Raw genomic sequence first — 21,820 nt, forward strand, 5'->3', positions numbered from 1 at the left:
GATTCAGGATGATGGGCTTCAGCAGGGAGACATGGAAGGAATTCGGTACCCAGAGTGAGGCTGGCAGCTTAAGTTTGTAGGAAACGTCATTGATTTGTTCCAGAATTTCAAAAGGACCAATAAAACGTGGACCCAATTTGTAAGAGGGTATTTTGAGCCGGATGTATTTTGAGGCGAGCCAGACTTTATCACCAGGACGGAACTTAGGAGAAACTCTACGTCTCTTATCTGCGGATTTCTTCATGCGGACAGACGCTTCCTTAAGAGCTCCCCTAGTCTCCTCCCAGATTTCAGAGAATTCTCTTGTGGTAGCATCTGCTGCAGGGATACCAGAAGAAGAACACACCGGGAGTGGGATATTTGGTTGTTGGCCATAAACAATAAAAAATGGCGATTTCTTGGAAGATTCGCTGACATGATTATTGTATGAAAATTCAGCCCAAGGTAATAACTCAACCCAGTTATCATGATGGAGGTTGATAAAATGTGGTAGAAAATTGGTCAGGATTTGGTTGACACGTTCCACTTGACCTTTAGACTGTGGGTGATAAGCTGAAGAAAAGTCCAGAGACACATTCAAGAGATTACAAAGAGCTCTCCAAAACTTAGACGTGAACTGTACACCTCTATCTGAAACAATACGGTGGGGAAAACCATGGAGACGAAAAATATGTTCAATAAATTTTTTGCCAGCTGAGGGGCAGAAGGAAGACCAGGCAGAGGAACGAAGTGCGCCATTTTGGAGAAACGATCCACCACTACCCAGATCACAGAACACCCAGAGGACAAGGGTAGATCAGTAATAAAATCCATGGCTATCTGTTGCCAAGGAGCCTTAGGAACAGGCAGGGGAAGCAAAAGGCTCGCAGGACGGTGCCTGGAGGTTTTATACTGTGCGCATGACGGACAGGCAGTGACAAACTCTTGAATGTCTTGCCCCAGGGTTGGACACCAGTAACGTTGGGAAATAAGTTTGAAAGTTTTTCGTTGTCCGGCATGACCTGCAATCTTTGAGGAATGACCCCAGACTAGAATTCGCTTCCTGAGGTTCCATGCAACAAAAGTCTTTCCGGGTGGAATCTCAGAAAACTTAACAGGGCATACAGAAATTTTTGCGGGGTCAATGATGTGTTGAGGTTCCTCCTCTTGATCAGTAGCATCAAAAGACCTTGAGAGAGCATCAGCTTTGATATTCTTCTCTGCGGCATGAAAATGGAGAACAAAATCAAAACGTGCAAAGAATAAGGACCATCTAGCTTGACGAGGATTCAGTCTTTGTGCAGACTGGAAATAAGTCAAATTTTTGTGGTCGGTGTAGATCACCAACGGATGAGATGCGCCCTCGAGAAGGTAACGCCATTCCTCTAGTTCCATTTTTATGGCCAATAACTCCCTGTCTCCAATTGAGTAGTTACGCTCAGGAGCTGAGGATTTTAGCAAGTCTCTGAAGATGTCCTTAACAAACTCCTGGAATACTGCAGGGACGTTGCTTAGTCCAAAGGGCATTACCAGGTGTTCATAGTGACGGTCACGGGTATTGAAGGCGGTCTTCCACTCATCCCCTTGGCGAATACTAATCAGATTGTAGGCCCCACGTAGATCTAATTTGAAAAAAAATTTAGCTCCCCTAAGGGGATCAAACAACTCAGGGATTAGGGGAAGCGGGTACTTATTCTTTACTGTTATCTTGTTAAGACCCCTGTAGTCGATGCAAGGATGTAGGGAGCCATCTTTCTTTTTCACAAAAAAAAAACCCGCACTGGGCGCTGGGTTGGCAGATGTCAAATCATTCAAGCGCATATTCACATTGCGTAGATAGGACAATATTTGATCCTGACGCTCACGCTGCTGAGCCAACTCCTGGCGTAACTCGATGGTACTGGGAAGATTCAAGTCAGCGGAGTGCATGTCCTGAGCTAACTGTTATGCAAGTGGGTGTGGACCCACTGTGCCACTGACTGGGTATGCTCCAGAGGGGCGTAACTAAGCCGCTACCAGGTCTTCACTAGAGCCTCTGATGGTGAGGATAGGCTTGGGCTGCAGGGTAGCTGCCAGGTGCCACTCCAGAGCAATCCCCAGGCCAGTGGCAGCTGACCACAGGAGTCAGGATACCTGGTGCAAGCACTGAGGGGCTTGCGTGGCCAAGAAGGTTATGGCAATCAGACAAAGTCCAGAAACCAGATCTGAGGTTAGGGTCAGGCGACAATCAGGCAAAGATCCAAAAACGTAATCCGAAGTCAGGGTCAGGCGGCAAACAGGCAAAGTCCAAGGGTAAGAAACAAGGTCCGGTACACAGTAAAGCAAACAGAGGAAACACCTTAGCACTGGGAGTTACACAGGGTAAAACCTTGAGATTGCTCAGGCAACTTCCTGTAGTAGGAGGTGCCTTTAAATACTTGCAGAGATCCAGCCATAGGCTGTAGAAAACAGAGGGCGTGTATGTGTTACCTCATAGATTTAAGAGAGACACACCCACGCCAGCTCAAACACCAGAGCAGTCTCCAGCAGGAAGGAAACTCAGGCATGGAACACAGGTAGAGTGGGGTTACTCTACCTGAAAGATGGGACCCGGCGCCCGTGCCTGCAATTAGGAGCAGCGGCGCCGGCACGACCTGCAGTGCTAACATTAGGGCTCCATAGGGTCCAACCCTGACACTATCAGCCAGTTAGAACACTTATATGGTGGTGACTGGTCTTGTTGGTTGGTTGTATGGAGGGCAGTTCTGATGGCCAACAGCCAATTAAAATGCTTACCACCATTCCCATTGTGTGCTAATGGTAGTAGCATAAAAAATCTTATTTTGGTAGCTTGAACAGTGCTAATGTCTGGTTCCATTTGAATGTCAGATGTCTTGAATCCAGATGGCAACAATCTTTGCTATTTTCCTTTAAAGTGATAATGTGTTTGAATTTCATGTCTGTAAACCTGAATGTTATTTCAAAAGGGGGCTAAGTTTCTGGTACACAGTGACACAGAGCAGCACTAATTATCTAATTGCTCTCCAGTAGGAATCAGTATGTGAAATTGCTACCAGCTATATATGTTCAACTTCTTATCTACCTACTAGTTCTATGTTACTTTTTATATAATAACACAAGGGGGTCAGTATGACAACCAAGCAACTAGCATTTTTTAAATGAGTAAATAGTAATGATAAAATATCAGGTCTCCCCTCAAGAATTGTATCCTGCTCTTCTTCAAAACCTTTTCCTTACCACTAGATTTTCACTGATGCCTGTTTTATTGGGGTGGATTTACTAACGGAATATAGGCTGTTCACATAGCAAAGTGAATTATCCTCCTGCAAGAGATATTTTACATCTCTGTAGCATCTCACGTACGGAAGCAGTTCAGCAGCGTGAGAAAGTGGTATCCCCACCTCAACCTCAATGCCGGTCTTAAAGCATACCTTTACTCACAAATTCAATTTCGTCTTATGGATAACATAAGCCAACGTTTTAATCATCTGAATAATTTTTTTTTTGCTTGCTTTTATCTTTAAACATTGAAAACAACTTCTAACCACACCCCCAGGTCTCTTTACCGCTCAGGCGGTGAACTGCAATTTGGGCAATGCCATCCTTGGTGGGAGTGTTTCTAATCCACTCCCACTGCCCTAATTATTTAGATATACCTGGGACTCTCATGTCACTCAGTGCAACCGCTCCATCTGCAGCTGCTTCCTGCTTCTTTCAGCTTGTGAGCTCTCCGTGCAGAGGGAGGAGGTGGGAGGAGGAGTGGCTGGAGAAGAAGGTCAGGAGAGGAAGAAAACGTGAACTTGCCAGTCACAAGCTGGCCACTTCTAAACACTTCACAAATCATTATATATTGCATGCATACAAGCTAATCCAGTCAGTGCCACCAGGGAAGACTGACATTTTAGAGCAAGTAAGAATGGATTAATAATTGAAGAACTAGTTTTTGAGTATAGTTCCTCTTTAAAGTGGATCACCACATTTTATACTTTATATAAAAGGGTAGATAACCCCTTTTCATATAAAATAAAAATATGTTTGTTTTCTTTTTTCCCTAAATAATTATATATATATATATATATATATATATAAATATTTTTTTTTTTTCTTACATAGAAGGGGAGGCCACCTCGCTAGTAAAGGCTGAATGGGAAGCGCACAGCCTCCTGGGATACATATGTCACATATGCCAGGAGGCTTCGGGCTGATCCTTCTGCTCATGCCTAATACTTGTTAACAAACACCTCCATGTGCTTACACCCTATATCTATTTTCTATAGATCACCTCTGCACCCTCACTTTCCATTTTAAATGTAACAATTTTTGTCTCTGTGTTTAGATTGCTGGACTGCTGATCAGACTTTGTCGAGAAGTAACACAAAGTTGTCTCTGGTGACTGATTGCATGGAACATGCCCTGACAGCTGAACACCCCAAGACACGCTATTCTGCAGGATGGGATGCCAAACTGCTCTACATTCCACTGTCTTACCTCCCCACTATCATTACAGATTTCATTATTACTGCAGCCTACCCAAAACCAGCCCAAAAAGCTTAACTACTTCTTCTGTCTTATTTTAGATTATATATTTTAACCCCCCTAGTGTTCTAATTCTGTCAGTTTTTTTTATGCAAAAAGTGATACAAAGTTTTTTGCATAGAAATTTGTTGTTTATATTGTGGGCCTGTAATTTTTAGGAGTAACTCCCGGGTATAATAATTATATTTATTTATTATATTATAATCATAAATTATAATATAATAAATAACTATAAATAATATTTTAAAAAATATGAAATAATTGACCACAATTTAATTTAAAAAAAAAAAAATTATCAAATTATTTTCATTGAAATTTATCCAAACAAGGGTGCAATATTATTGCTAAATAATAATAAAAATTAAATGCAGATTAAGATATTTACATTTCGAGTAGACATCTCGGGTGTGGTAGATTTTGAAGCAAGGTGCTGCACAAAGTCCAACATCACAGTCAGGACAGTAGAACCTGGTTTCTTTGAGCAGCAAACCACGCACATCCTTGTAGGTGCCAGCTTTTTCTGGGTTGCTGGGATGTATTCAGTGAAGTGACGACCGGTCAGGCGTTCTGGGTTGACAACGGTGGAAGCACGACGTCCAGGTCTATTCATAGCCACTGATGGTGTTTGGGGGTTCTTGTCTATGGATTCGGAAACTTGCAAAATGAAGTCTGAATGATTCACAGGCCTCTGACATTTTTTATGTACAGAATGTAGGCATTCTATAGGCATTGCTCAACTAGATGCCTGAAAAAGTTTGTGTAGAACTTCCTTTTCTCATCGCTGGGTAGAATGTCATGGCTTGGTCAGCTCTCTGGCAAGATAGCACTGAAGATGTTGCCAATCCATAATGGCTGTATCTGGGGTTGAACTGTTTCCCTTTTCCAGTGTAAAGTACCGTATTCCATATGTAGCCAGATGAGGATTCACACAGCATATACTTTTTCACGCCAAATCGTGCCCTCTTTGACGCAATGTCCCGTACCCAGCTGAGCCTCCCCTTGTAAGACATTGGACTTTTGTCAATACTGATATCTCTGTCTGGCACATAGGTCTCCTGGGTGGTATAATCAAATTCTTCATTGTTTGCGAAGTCCAGGTACTTCATGATGAGGGAAAATCTGTATTCTGGCATGACTGTGCCAAAGAATGGAGTTGCAAGCATTTTATTCTTGGACCAGTACCACTTCTGCGTGGGTTTGCCCACAACTCCCTGCAAGATCACCAAGCCCAAAAACAGACAAATGTCATCCTTGGTCACAGGTTCCCCACTTTCTGCTTCTTGCAAACCTCAGGTGTGGAGCACCTTGTTGTTGTCCAGCCTACCTGCATAAAACAAAGTTATAGAGGTATTTTAGGATAGGTTCTTTTATGGTGTGGTGAAGGTTGCAAGTAATTTGTTAGCAAACACAGAGCAGCATATATGTTTGCATAAAAAAAAATAGCAAAACATTTTAAAAATTTCAAAAAGTTAGCAAACACACAGCAGCATACATATTTGCATTAAACAAAAAAAAAAAGCAAACAATTTCTAAATGTTAGCAAACAAAGCACCATATATGTTTGCATTAAAAAAAAAAAATAGCAAAAAATTTCAAACAGTTAGCAAACACAGAGTGGCTTACCTGTTTGTCTTCTCAACAATTTTTTTCGATAACTTCATCTGTCAAAAACAACTTCAGGTATGCCAGGGGGTGGTTGCATTCAGCCTCAATTTTCATCCTAGATGCGCTGGTAAATGGAAATCTTGGCGGTGCTGCCTGGTGCGCATCATGGTCAATAGGGCAATAGGGTTTTGTAGTGTTTTTTTACTGTAAAAACTATTTAATTTTACCGCCCGGCCACACCCCCACAATCCATCATGCCAATCGCATCACCCGGAAAATGTCACATCTTCCCGGGTGATGCAAGTGGGAAAGTCCCGCCCTGCCGCACCCCCTGAAACCACCAACGGCTGCTGCTCGCATCACCAGGAGGATGCGTGCATCACATCTTCCAGGTGATGCGAGCAGCAATTATAAATTCCGGGGGTGATGCCAGCGAAAAATTGCTGCTGGCATCAGTCCCGGAATTTACTATTTCTGCTCGCATCACCAGTTATATGCGCTTCGCAATGCAGAAGTCCTGCATTGTGCATCGCATCTAACTGCTGATGTGAGCAGCAGCCTGGCCGGGACCCCGGGCGGCATTTCAAAGCAGATTACACGGTTATCTGCTTTTAAATTTCCTGCCTGGCTACGCCTTCTAATGCAAAAACTACCCGGCATCAGAGCGGGATCGTTGGATCGTTCCTCCCTATCTGTGCTGTCCTGGCCTGGTCATTCTCTTTCAGATATTTGCTTTTTGTCTTCTCAGTTGTTTGGTCTTAGCTTTATGTGTGGGAGCTTCCTAGGATGTTCTTCATACAAATGCAAATTGTCCATGAATACTTTAATGCTGATACAGTGTGTGAGAGGCAGAACTGAGTGCTGCCATGATGTTTACATCACGTACATCACGTACATTGCGTACACACTTCCAATTTTTATCGTTGGAAATGAACGACAACGAACGACGAACGATCGATTGGGCAAAAATCGTTCGTGAAAAAAAGTAACCAACGATGCCGACGAACGAGGATAGTCGTTGGAAATGAACGACCGGACCGGCGGATCGGATTGGACGACGATCGTTGACCATCTATCGTGTGTACGGTCGTTCATTGAATGCATCGTGCAGTCTTTTCTCGTTGGAAAGGATCGTGAAAGATCCTTTCCAACGAGAAAAATTGCAGGTGTGTATGCAGCTTTAAATGTAGAATAGACTATAATTACCAGTAAATATTTTGTCCAAAAAAAAAAATTTAAACAAATCTAAATACCAACATAGCTTACTATAGAATAACACAGCCTGACTTTTTATATATGAAATAAAATGTGTCTTGGTCAGTTTTCAAGTCTTTGTCCATGGAAGCTTGAAGCTTGGATCTATGAAAGATTATGATAAATATGCCATTCAGGACTCATTTACAACAGACCACATCCCATACAACATGGAAACATAAGACACTTCGATTTACCATAGGAAAACCGTAGATAATTTAGGGACTTTTTAGGTCAAAAGTATCAAAATTATATTACATTTAATTTAAAGCTTACATATTAAAATCAATAGATGACAAGAAAGAATTGTATTTAAAATCACATATTTGTGTACATCTCCTTGTGGAGACTTCCTAAAATGAGATATTGCGCAGTTTCAAAATTTTTTGCGGATGTCATGTTCGCTTCATCAGGAAATGGAGCTCTACAGATAATAATTCAATAATAATGAATTAGTATGATATATTTTTCATGATTGAATTAACATGTATCAACAATATTTAATTACTCATAAACTTACACTCACATTGGCTATCAGCGATTGCCCGTGCCCCCCTCTCAAATATAATACAGCCAGGACACAGCATGAAGGTGATTTAATACTTCAAGTGGACAATTTAAATGAGAATAGATAAATAGACAAAACAAAAAATTGTCAATTAGTACAAATGGGCTCTAAAAGCTCCATTAAGCCAATGAATGACTGACACTCTTTTAATTGAAGAATACTTTATGTCTTAAATTGAATAATTGGTAATGGTATACCTAAACCACATATCAATTTTTCCCTCTTTAACAATTAAGGGTATTGTCTTATTATCCTACAATTATCCCAAATTAACTAGTTTCTGTTAGCTCTTATCTGGGCAGCCTTGTTGTATCTGAACTGTGTCTGTTTGCTTGCCTTTGTCATTCCCACTTATAAAACTTCTACTAATCAAATCGGGCTGATCAATTAAACTTTATTGTTTAGACCAAGACAAATTTTATTGTCCCAAGGTGGGAGAAACTGTGAACAGTCTTTGTAGACATTGCCTTAGATGTCTACAGAAGAAAGCCCTGCCAGCTGGAGTTGCTCCAATGGGTCATTACAGAGCCCAGGGCCCATGGAGATAGTCTGCATGGACTTTCTCTGCATTAATAACAATTCAAGAGGAATTGGAAACATACTAGTGGTGACTGACCATTTTACCAGATACACCAAAGCTTTTTTACAAGAGATCAAAGGGCAGTCACAGTCACCAGAGTGCTTTTGGAAAAGTATTTTATTCATTATGGTCTATCCCATAGATTGGACTCAGATCAAGGCAGAGACTTTGAGAGTAAGCCGATTAAAGAGTTACTTCAGCTGCTGAACATCCGCAAAAGCTGGATCACTCTTTATAACCCTGAAGGTGATGATCTCCCTGAGATAATTACCAGAATCTTACTTGATATGTTTGGTACTCGACAGGGTGATGACAAGCCTACCTTGAGCGGCAAGGTCAAAGCCATAGTCCATGTTCATAATAGCACAAGGCATGAAAGTACAGGAATATCCCCATATTTCCTGATGATTGGGGAGAACCTAAGATTGCCCACTGACATATTGTTGGGAGATGGTATTAATCATCGGAGTCATTACCAATATGTGGCCCGTCTGAAAGATACTTTCAAGTCTGCTTACTGTTTGGCTGAAGAAAATACAGCCAAAGGAATGAAAAGAAGGTTCATATCTTTGTGTGAGATATGAAGACTTGAAATCAGGTGATTGAGTCTTGCTATGAAACCTGAGTATATCTGGAAAACATGAACTGGCTGATTGATGGCGGAAAGGGATTTTTACAGCAGGTGGATCAATTGCCTGGTCTTCCAGTATACAAGATGAAGGGACCTGAAGAAAGGATTACAGCTTGCCACCAAAATCATCTGCTGCCTATTCCTCAGATCAGTGATGAAAATTATTTAGATGACATCACTCAGATGAGTGTGATCCACCTCAGTCCCAGGCAGACATCACATCTGTCCTTCCTGATACCAATGAGCATGATTGGCGTGTATTTCCTGAGGCCTCCAGCCCTATAGTTCCTTCTACTCCAAGAGGATCCTTGAACACTAGATCTCAAGAGTTTGTGCCTCAATCTATAAGTATTCACAGACAGGGATCTAGTCCATGGGAGTCTAGTCCCAACTTCTTTCATGACTTATAGTGCTAGTTCAGTGCCTCAGAATGCAGGACTACTCAGAGGGAAGTACACAGAGAGAGGGTCTTGTCACAGAGCTATACCTGTCCCCTTTGTTAGTATTATATGCACAGTGCTGAGTAGATACAGGTCCGTGTATTGTGTGTATTAGGTGAACATAGCTGTATTAGAGTTTACATACAGTTACCAGTACTCTGAATAGCTGTAGCTGGAGATTAGTTAGAATTAGTGCAGAGCTCATTAAACACAATAGGACAGAGCCAGATTCAGCAACCAAAGGCCCATAGGGATCTGGAGGTCTGGTTGCAGCAGCAGCAGGATAGAGACTCTTTTAGGACTGAGTGGCAGAGTAGATAGGCTGACACTGAGTTCCAGTGTCACACTTCTGCCTTCTTCAGAGGCAAGCTACTCTTCCAGCTGTTCCAGTGCCTGTTGCAGGATCTCATCTCCACCATCACGAATTTTAGCTAATGCCACATCTACGTTCATCTTTAGGAGCCCCTGCATCTGAACTTGCTGCACTCTATATCTGGAGGTATCTTTGCTCTGCGTGTGTAAACACCTGCACCAGGACTCCCTCTGGGTTTATTTGCGCATATCCTATTCCTGTATGGTAAATGTTTTTAATTAATATTTACTTTATAGCCGTATTGGTATTTAACTTCTGTGTGTACAGATACCTCTTTATGCTGTTATGGTACGCTGGGTGCAGTAGTTTCTCTGCTCCCAAAATATCTAATTTAGATTACTGGTAAAGCAGACATATCACCAAAATATTACTTTACAGAAAAGGGCAGACAACCTTTTTATTTCCTTAAAACACCTTTTAAAAAAAAAGGGGTGACCCCCCCCCCCCCCTTCTGTCTTGATAGTCGTGGCCCAATGAGTCACAATGAATTTTCAAATAATTGTTATTTTCTGTTTGTTCACACAGATTGCCAAGTAGTGGCTGAACGTATCTATTGTGTGTACAATATCTACGAACGATCGTGTCGTTACCTCTATGTGCAGGATCGGTGCTATACGATCGTTCGTGTATATCGTGCAGGAACGTTCGTCGTTCGTTTTCCGACGATAATAATTGGAAGTGTGTACGTAGCTTAAGAATGAATTCAAATGTACTTGCCTAATTCTGACTGATCACAGAAACATCCCAAACTTATGTTAAATGCAAGATGAATACATCCAAAAGCAAGCTGAATGTGTCCATTTACACAACATATACACATATAGTCGGCTCATGCAGTAAAATACACAAGCACCGAGTCCTCCCAGGATGGTGATGTGCTTCTCAGCTGTATAGAGCCCTTCTCTGGACATATCTCATCTGACATCTGATATTTATTGCTTAAATAGGAAGGCAAAGAAGAACATACTCAAGTATTATGTTTGCAGACCTCTGAAGTTTTGCTTTAACATCTCCTGGTTTCACCAACTAAATCCTAAATTTCCAGTTGGTTGTTTCCTTATTGCTGCTCTGTGGTGTCTACCTCTTTCCTTCCTATTAAATAACTCTAAGGAAGAGTGCCTACAGCCATGATTAAACATACATGACAATATTTCACTGTTGCATTCCCAGATCAAGTAATTGTTGTGCTGCATTTTCATACTCCAGAGGAGGAGGGAAACCTGTTAAACAGTAATAAAGTCCAGGTCTTCTAATTCCAGTCTGTGACATTTTGTTGTTATGCCATACTGCAGCCTTCATTGTGTTGTGATCATATTACCTCCCTATCCACGACTGGTGTGCTAAAGCAAGGTACTGTAAAAAATAACCAATACTTTGCAAGTCTCTCCAAAATATCCTAGTAATTTGTCACAGCAATAATCCTGTATGGGTAATACCAAGCTTGACTATAAAACTTGGGATTTTATCTATTTTCCATAATGTATGCCCCAAAATTTAGGAGTTCTCATATTAGTTTCCTTATTTCTATGATTCACATTTTCTTCACTGCTCAAAACTTTGTTTATTTTTTTTTCATGTGATTGGGTTTTAAATGTAGTATTTCATTGTTATTAAAAATGCAGTAGGGGTCACAAGTAAATTGCCAGGGTTTTTCAGTTCAAAAAATGTCTACTGATGCATAAGGATAATATAGTGGTTATTAATAAAATATATTGAGTTTATAATAAATATATGCACATAAAATAACCCAGGATACTTGTTCCTGTTTATAAAATGGTTAAAAATGTGGTGACCGACTTTACTTTTGCATTGGTCCCTTTATTAGCATCCCTTTTCCTTCTAGCTTTAAATATTTGTATCTGATGGTGTACAGGAATATTTGGGTATGTGAGGTTAAGTGCAGCAGCCATCTGGGGGTCTGCAGGAAGCACTTCCAGTACATAAGTCTCATTTTTTGTGTGCACATAATGCAATAAAAATGTGAGCTTTGGACACCTGTAGCAGCCTAGAATCTAAGAATTAGGTTGACTAGGGTAGCTCAGACCTAACAGCCCTTCATACCTTACACACATTTCTCCAATTAACCCCCTCCCCACTCCCCCCAACGTGCTTACCAACCAATCCCGCCAAAAAACACACAATGCCCCTGATTCATCAAGCAGAATCGGATGATCGCTCGCGCATTTGTATTAGCGATCCGAAATCGTACGCCGTCGCGCTATTCAGCAACTGAAAAAGCTCGCGGCCGGAGCCGCGCATCTCCGGCAGCTTTACACTGGCGAGCTTGCATTAAAAGTCAGCACACTCGAGTCCGGACCGCGGTAAACCGCGGTCGCTGGCCGCGCGTACTTTCGCGCTTCCAGCGAGCGCGGATTTTATTGATGAATCAGGGGCAATGTGCGCTTGAATTGGCTGGCAAGCAGACGTTTATTTAACAAATATTTAAATAACCATCACATAAAATATAAATAACCAGAAGTTATATACCAAGACAAAAACAACTTCAATTATATAAACAATCATATAAAAAATCTTTCTTAACCAAAATCAAAATTACCCCCAAATGAACACCATATTTTAACTTAACATTGCAACCTTAATGAATTAAACCACCATGGTTGCAGGTCTCAGAAAGCATAATCTGTACACCACCTAAAATTAAAACCAACCTTGGCCCCTAGCTGCCCAGCACTGCCTCAGAAGCCATAACCAACATACGACTTATGGAGGAATCCCCCTTACCACCAACAGCGTCTTCCATGTCCAGGATTCCTGCCTTCTATAACTGCCACTACAAACACCTAACTACTTACCAAATCCAGGGAGGGTGGGCAGGGAACGCTGCATCCCTACAAGCTGTCTATCTTGAAAGAGGGCCTCATACTTCCTGCTTCCCCTTTTAAGCCCCCCTTCTCCTAAACCCTCCTTCTCACTTCTTTGGCACAACCCCTCCCCAAATCCCCCCTGGACCAATTACCTCTTTCCCTACCCTCTTGCTGTGGCCTCGCACCCTGTCATGCAGGCCCTGCGACTATTCTCTGCCTGTGGGCCTCACTAACTTTAAAGCTGATCCCAGGGCCTGCAATAATTTTGTCTTTTATATATATATATATTTTTTTTTGGAGCTAAGTATTGAAGATTAGGTTTATTACTGAGAAACGTTGGACCTTTAAATGTGATGAGAGACAAAGAAAATGATGCACACACAGTGAGAAAAAGCTTTAAGTAGTAAAGAAGAGACAGGAAGTTCTTGTAAAGTGGAAATGTGCAAAAACCCCTATATCACCTATTAATGCCAAAGTTACAGCAATAGGTTTGGCAAGTGAGGTGAAGTGAGCACCCATCAACACTAGTCTCTCCTTCAGTTTCTAGAGTATGGCTATCCACAAAAAACATGAACTGACATCATTACAATCCTTACAATATTTCTTTCTAACATCATCCCATACATTAAACCTCTACAGGAAGCCTACTCTCTTAGGAATCATATATAAAGTAAATAAATATTGAACTTAGAGATTTATGTTTTTCTAATAATGTCTTTTTATATTATTATATATTTCTTTTTTTGGCATGCAGTGTCATCATGTGGCTCCTGCTGCTAGTGCTTCTAGGTTTGGTCTACCTATATAGGTGGAAACAAAAACGTCTGATCCTCCCGAATCTCACAAGCAAGTATGTTCTGATAACAGGATGTGACTCAGGTTTTGGAAATTTAGCAGCCAGACAGTTGGACAAACGTGGACTAAATGTTCTCGCAGCTTGTCTGACTGAGAAAGGAGCTGAAGACCTGAAAAAAGAGACATCTAGTAGGCTGCAGACTGTTATCCTGGATGTCACAGACAGCCAGAGTGTAAGCCTTACAGCCAAGTGGGTAGCTGAAATTGTAGGAGATAAGGGTGAGTGATTTGTTACATATTTAATTCTATGCAAGATCCCACAACATTATAACACTATAGAAAACACCTTAGGTGATAAGCTACTGTATATATGGGTTGGCACAGTTTAGAGCATATTACAAATCCTAGGAATAAATATAACTAATTTGAAGCAAACATATAGATCTTAAGAATTGTTTTGAAGTTATCCATATATGACAATAAAATATTACCTGAAAACTGCTCATTGATTGCAATTGATTGCAGTAGTATAATTGTATAAATAGTATAAATAGATATGGGCAACGCTAACTAAAGATTTACACATTTTACACATTTTGCTAGTGAAAGTTGAGTAAATCTTGGGTAAAAACACTCCACACTCCTTTGTGTTTTGGCATTTTTTTCTTAGTTTTAGTTTCACAATTATAATTTTCAAAGTCTCCTCTTCCCTTATATGTAGTTCTAAAGCTCTGCATTAGGGTTTTTCTATTTTATTTAGTTGACATTTTTAGTTTGTTTCCCTCAAACACTATATCCTTGAATTAACTTATTGTATCACAATATTTTGAAGGGCCTGATAGGGTAGGATATTTCTCCTGAACACACCTGTCTGTGTTTAACCTACCGAAATGCAGAAAGTGTTTTTAAAGAATCAGAACCTGTCTGTTGGTATCTGAATGTACTTATTGATGTGCTGATAATCAGAACCAGTCTTATTGGTGATCATTTTGTCATTAAGAAAGCCATTCTAATAGCCAATGAAGTATATAAAATAACTTATGTTTAAGCCCTATCTATTGTTTATGCAATCTCTATTTATGGCCATGGAGATATCTGTGCATGTGTTAGAATACCAGACAGTATTTATGATACAGGTTAGGTTAACCTCCTGGGCGTTACACTGATGTCTAGATTTCTGTACCAAAAGCGGTACACTGTTTTTCATGATTTTTTTTTTAAATTGTAGACCTGTAACTTAAAATACGAAATATATAATACAGAAATATGTCCGAACAAGGGTCTAGTAGATGTCATGAGTATAAAAAATGTTTGAAACACACAATCATGTAAAAAAAAATATATACATTTAATAAAATTAAATAAAATACACAAAAATCAGCTTAAACAAGAATACATAAATAAATAAAAAATACTGAAAATGCGATAAGTCGGTATACTGTATAGTAATATATTTTTTCTAAAACACCTCCCTAGTGTCCAATGGTCCAACGTCACATACCTATAGACAAAACCACATAAATATATTTTGTATTAGACTGGATACAGGACTTTGTATTGAATCCAAAACAAAATATTTGAATTTCCCGCTACGACCCCTATCGACGGGCGCATGCACGGACATCATAAGGAATTGCCGAGGGACGCGTACGCGAACATCGGGTATTCTAATTCTTTCCAAACTTCTGTACTTCCATGCAAAAAGTGTTAAATTATTTGCATGGAAATTTATTTTAGATTGTAGGCTATAATTCACCGAATTACTCAATAATTACTTATTATTCACCGAATTACCGCATAACTCACCGAAATACCGTATGTCCAAAATTTTATAAATTTAATAATAATTTTTTTTTATAAAACAAAAAAAAAACCTTTAAAACAAAAAATCTTTAAAAAAAAATCTTTAAAAAAAAGTTTTTAAAAAAAAAATAGTGTATAATGTAATGTACAGTAGCCTATATATTATATATATATATATATATAATACAATTATATATATATTATATAAGGATTTTTTTGTATTGAGTTCAAGGCAAAGGAACTCAATACAAAATTTTGAATTTCCCGCCCCGCCTCCCGCCTGCACCGACGCATGCAGAGACGTCACCGGGAAACCCCGGTGATCGTCACTGCACTCGCCGGATGAAGACAGAAGACAGAAGACATGGCCGGAGGAGCTGCGGGGAGAAGGTGAGTATTTTTTTTTTCGATCATCGCAGCGGGGACCAGGTAAGTGAGGGGATTTAGACAGTGAGAAAAGTTAGGGTTTATTGATTTTTGCAAAATCGATAGACCCGAACCAAGGTCGGGTTTTCCGGCCAGGTGGTTAAAGGTTATTTTATTTTATGAACAAGGTTTTGGGTTACAACACTACGTGCCTTAAGTTACCCTATTTGTGGGCAATTCTCCTAAAAGTATGTGCTGCCTGGCTGTCTGGAACCCTACCCCATACGGTCATGGCCAAAAATATTGGCACTCTTGCATTTATGTCAGAAAATGCATCACTTCTCCCAGAAAATTGTAGCAATTACAAATGCTTTGGCATTGTTATGTTTAGTTCTTTTGTTGGCACTGGAAGAATACAAAAAAGCAGAGAAAGAAATTCAAAGACATTCAACATAAAACGTCAAAAATGGCCCAGACAAAATTATTGGCACCCTCAACCTAATACTTGGTAGCACACCCTGTACCCTGAAAAACCTAGATAGATGTTAATTGCATTCTGTAACAATTAATGAGTCATTTACATCACTCTAATGGAATTGCAGACCACTCTTCCTTTGCCAGCTGCTTCTGGTCTGGTCATGGAGAAAAGAAAGAAGAGCAAAGAATTGGCTGAAGATTTGAGAACCAAAATTATAGAAAAGTACTGAAAATCCTACGGCTTTAATCCCAAATCCATCTCCAGAAATAATGTTCCTCTTACCACTATGTGCAACATTGTAATGAAGTTATAGAAAGAGATTAACATCAGTTATTTCCTCCCAAAACTGTGCTACCAAGTATTAAGTTGATGGTGCAATGATTTTATTTCCAGGCCGTTTTTTGACCTTTTGTGTGGAATGTTAGAGGTTTTTTTTTCTCTGCATTTTTGTGCTCTTCAAGTGCCAACAAAAGAAACACACATGACAATACTAAAGTATTTGTAAATGCAAACATTTTCTGGGGGAAGTGGTGCATTTCCTGACATAAAGGCAAGGGTATCAATATTTGTAAAATGTATTTATAAATGAAAATCAGAAATGGTTTCAAATTCATTATTTCTATACTTGTTTCAGGTCACGGACTTGGGACATATTGAAGTATGTGGTAATGCATCAATATGGCAACCACAAATTAGTATCTAGAGAAGAAACAGTTTGTAATAGCCATGGTTAGCAATGGTAGATTGATGGAATTTTCCCCTTACGCGCCTCATTTTTAAATTCAACATTTTATAGGGAAAAAAAGACAAAATTTGTTTTTTAAACTCATCAGAAAAGTAATAGGTAATTAAATTAAACCATTATTTATGTTATAATCTGCAGGTCTTTGGGGCTTAGTGAATAATGCAGGTGTATCTCTTCCAACTGCTCCAAACGAGTGGCTGACCAAGGAGGATTTCCTTAGGATCCTAAATGTCAACTTGCTAGGGGTCATTGATGTTACGATTAAGATGCTTCCTCTGATCCGAAAAGCACGAGGACGTATAGTGAATGTAGCCAGTATTGCAGGTAGATTAACTTTCGGTGGTGGAGGATACTGCATGTCCAAGTATGGAGTGGAGTCATTCTCAGACAGTCTCCGGTAAGCAGCTATTATTTCATTTTTTTTTATAACATTCTTCATTTACAATTTTATGTTTTCAAAAGACATAAAAAACAAACATAACAAGGTTTCTACAAGGGCTACATCGACAATATACAGATATACAAATACAAAGGCAGCTTTTATGATACATATTTATCTGACTAGTACACATATTCTACAGTGTAGTAGACATACAGCAATGAAGTTTACAATATTCACATTGGATTTGGCTATTCTGGAACACATATACCTCCCATAATCAGGGGAGTCTAGAAATATTGTTCAATAGCACCATGTGGTTTTGAACTTCTCATCTCTATCATGAAGGCCCACAGTAAGGTCTTCCATAACCATTTTTTCATTAATAATACAAAACTATTGGGTCATGGAGGGGCAGGTGCTCGACCTCTAGAGCTGCGGTATACAGAGCTTGGCAGCATTTAGCAAATGTCTGACCAATGAGGCTTTGTGGAAACTAAGTTTAAGGGAGCTATCTATGTTAAAGGAGAAAGAACGCAGGGTCCTCTGGTACTGGGTAAACTGTAAGCTTTTTGTACTATCTCCCTCACTTTATTAATTGACGTTCATAGAATAAAAAAAAAAAACAGAAACCAAATGAATACATTTAGCATAAAATATTGCAATTGCCTATACCAATCTATTGTATACATACATTTGGGCCAGATCCAGGGATGTTAGAAATTGTATAATCCAAGCAGAAATGGCCCTGATAGGAGCTAGTTGCAGAACAACACAGATGGCAAACAACAGTGTTAACCACCCTGTGACATCTTTATTTGACTTTTAATCCTATGTTTTATGATAGGCAGTATTACTTTTAAATGCATTTTTATTTGTTGTAGTTTTATTATTGTATTGCTTACATTAACACCCAGCAGCCTATGCTGCACCGCTTTTCCACTCATGCTGTAAAGGCATTTTGGGAGGGAGCAAATAACCTAACTGCATGTTTTTGTATATATAAGCAAGAAAGTACATTGGGGTTTATTTACTAAAGGTATTTATTTAGGCTGTTTACTCACCACGGTGACTGTAACCTTTGCAAGGGATAATTCACTTAGCTTAGTGAATGTGAGGATAGTTCACTTTGTAAAGAATGTGCAAGGATAAAAAAAAAATCGGTATTTTTCCTTGCACGATTTGTCGGTTGAAGTCAGTATAGTTTCATTTAATTTACTAAAATAAATGAAACATGAATTGTTTAAAGGGAGAACTCTGCTCTCTAAACAACCTATGCTCTTTTTAGTAAATGAATTCATAGATGTAGTGACTGCTTAGATTTCAGGAATTTTTTTAACTTGTTGATTCTGAAAACACAAAGTACATATTTACTGTTCTTTACTTTTCAAAGTAACACCAATTAATATGGGGGGAGGGGGAGTTCCATAGCCTACAAAAGAGATTTTTGCTGATAATATTGTTTAGCATTTCAGTACAGAATTTAGGAACTTTTAAAATGTATATATATTGGGGAGATGCATGCATTTTTTTTACTTGTGCATAATTATTGATAAAGGAAATAAAAGGATATTCTTCGGCCTTCAATTTTCTATATAGGTTTTACAAAACAGAACAGTATAGCTTTTCACCCATTTTCTTCCGACTATTTACTGCTATAACAGGGTATTTTCATTTGTAGTCGTGAGATGGCCTCATTTGGAGTGAAAGTCTGCATTATAGAGCCAGGATTCTTCGCTACACAAGTAACAGATGCGAAACTACAGAAAGATTGTGCAAAAAATATGTGGATAAGACTACAAGAAGAAATCCGCCAGAGTTATGGACAAGAATACTTTGATAAATGTGAGTGCATGAACAAAATAACTAGAGCTATCTTAATATGAACTTTTCCATGCAGTAATGTGGTGGATTCCCTATTAGTGTTGCTTGAACATACCTGTTTGGTTTGAGCAACATTCAGCTGAAATGCCAGTATTCAGCTTTAGCCCTTTGGGATCCCATAAATATTTTTGATTACCGCGTTTACTACTAGTACCATAATAGTCTATAGGTCTGGAGTCTATGAAAATGGCAGTAAACATTTAATTGGCAAGGACTCTATAGGGTCCAACCCTGACACTATCACCCAGTTAGAACACATATTTGGTGGTGACTGGTCTTGTTGGGTAGTTGTATGGAGGGCAGTCCTGATGGCCAACAGCCAATTAAAATGCTTACCACCATTCTCATTGTGTGCTAATGGTAGTAGCATTGTTAATTTTGGTAGCTTGAACACTGGTAATGTCTGGCTCTTTAATCCAGATAGCAACAATCTTTGCTATTTTCCTTAAAAGTGATAATGTGTTTGAATTTCATGTCTGTAAACCTGAATGTTATTTCAAAAGGGAGCTAAGCTTCTGGTACACAGTGACACAGAGCAGCACTAATTATCTAATTGCTCTCCAGTATGAATCAGTATGTGAAATTGCTACCAGCTATATATGTTCAACTTCTTATCTACCTACTAGTTCTATCTTACTTTTTATATAATAACACAAGGGGGTCAGTATGACAACCAAGCAACTAGCATTTTTTAAATGAGTAAATAGTAATGATAAAAAATATCAGGTCTCCCTTCTACAATGACTCTACCTCAATGCCAGTCTTAATGCAGATCACCACATTTTTTGCTTTATATAAGAGGGGGGTTACCCACTTTCATATAAAATAAAAATGTATTTGTTTTCTTTTTTCCCTAAATATATATAATTATATATGTATATTTTTTTAATAGAAGGGGCCCCTCCTCTTTGCCACCTTGCTAGTAATGACTGAATGGGAAGCGCGCAGCCTCCTGGGATACATATGTCACATATCCCAGGAGGCTTCGGGCTGATCCTTCAAGCCCTATACTTGTAACAAGCAACCTCCATGTGCTTACACCCTAAATCCATTTCCTTTAGATCACCTCTGCACCCCCCAATTTATTTTTAAATGTAACAATTTTTGTCTCTGTGTTTAGATTGCTGGACTGCTGGTCAAGTTTTGTCGAGAAGCAACACAAAATTGTCTCTGGTGACTGATTGCATGGAACATGCCCTGACAGCTGAACACCCCAAGACACGCTATTCTGCAGGATGGGATGCCAAACTGCTCTACATTCCACTGTCTTACATCCCCACTATCATTACAGATTTCCTTATTACTGCAGCCTACCCAAAACCAGCCCAAAAAGCCTAACTACCTCTTCTGTCTTATTTTAGATTGTATACTTTAAGGCTGGATTCAGCCTTACCTTTCTTTTTGCACACTTGTAGATAGTCCTCTGCAACCTTTCACAAATTCAACACAACAAACATTAGAAATGCAACAAGTATCCTGAGCCCACCTCATTTCCGTCTGATGTACCAGCAAGGTCATCTAGCCCTTTCCTCCTTATCTGTGCTGTCCTGGCCTGTTTATTCTTTTTCAGATATTTGCTTTCTGTCTTCTCAGTTGTTTAATCTTATTTATATGTGTGGGAGCTGCAAATACAAAGTGTCCAGGAATACTTATTCTGATACAGTGTGTGAGAGGCAGTACTGAGTGCTGCCTCTATGTTTACTTCACACAGACTTACTGTTAAACATACACTCAGTGGATTCAAAAATAAATTTTTGCATGCACACAGACACAATGCAAAAGTGCTAAAGTTTGTGATTATTGTGCTGTCTGGCAGTGGCAGAGGAGACCTGATAGCAAAGATTAGTGAAAAAAGGTAATAGCTGTAGAATTCTGAGCTGCTAGGGGTTGTACAGAGATCAGTGCCTATCTTCCTTGTACTGACAGACCCCCTTCCTCTGATGGGTCCCTAATCACAGAGACTGACAGAGATTCTGGACTCCACCTCCTGCTTCCTGAAGATAGACCTTTTGCAGCCCCTGTTATGATAAAGGGACTAACAAGGGATTACACAATACAGTGTTATGGTAGTAAAACAGAAGTAGCAAGGATCAATATACAGACCAGTATGGGGACATTTGAGAGTACTTTTAAGGCATGAACCAGAGTTGTTTTAGGTAAATGTAACAAATAGAAAACAAAATACCTTAGAAAACAAAATACCTTATTGGACTCTGCTAGGGACTTTTACAAGTCTAAATTTTAGGACCCACACCTGACCTACACTTACAAACCCTTTACTCTTACATGACCTGCCATCCATATTGCTGATTACTTTCTCTTTAAAATTCACACTAAAATGATTAAAAATCTCTAAACATAAAATAAACATGTTTTCATTTTAGTGGTCATTTCTCATGCTGCAGTCACATCCTGTAGTCAGCATAATATTTTTTTTTTGCTGATTACAGAGCACATTACCTGGCAGTGACTTAATTCCACTGCTAAAATGTCCTGGGTTACACAAACACTAGTCATGTCGCTGATCAAATACCCTTTTCTAGGCGGCCTCTTCTTCACATGAGCACTCAGATGTAGAA

General features: G+C 39.3%; 2 protein-coding genes across 2 annotated transcripts in view; both read left to right on the top strand.

Moving 5' to 3' along the window:
- The window catches only part of LOC140321859 (retinol dehydrogenase 16-like), a 20,445-nt gene extending 13,676 nt beyond the window's left edge, over window positions 1-6,769 (top strand). The window contains exons 4-5 of the mRNA XM_072398664.1: window positions 3,630-3,754; window positions 4,316-6,769. Of these exons, the coding sequence (XP_072254765.1) occupies window positions 3,630-3,754; window positions 4,316-4,533 (343 nt within the window). The 3' untranslated portion in view covers window positions 4,534-6,769. The remainder of the gene's footprint in view (window positions 1-3,629; window positions 3,755-4,315) is intronic.
- Window positions 6,770-10,912: 4,143 nt separating this feature from the next.
- Window positions 10,913-21,022, top strand: LOC140328354 (retinol dehydrogenase 16-like). Its single transcript, XM_072407886.1, has 5 exons — window positions 10,913-11,316; window positions 13,546-13,865; window positions 17,117-17,375; window positions 19,039-19,202; window positions 20,362-21,022. Exons 2-5 carry the CDS (start codon window positions 13,553-13,555, stop codon window positions 20,577-20,579), a joined length of 954 nt encoding a protein of 317 aa, XP_072263987.1. The 5' UTR covers window positions 10,913-11,316; window positions 13,546-13,552; the 3' UTR covers window positions 20,580-21,022.
- Window positions 21,023-21,820: the final 798 nt, after the last annotated feature.

Source organism: Pyxicephalus adspersus, chromosome 1, assembly GCF_032062135.1.
Source record: "Pyxicephalus adspersus chromosome 1, UCB_Pads_2.0, whole genome shotgun sequence".
NCBI classification, from domain to species: domain Eukaryota; kingdom Metazoa; phylum Chordata; class Amphibia; order Anura; family Pyxicephalidae; genus Pyxicephalus; species Pyxicephalus adspersus.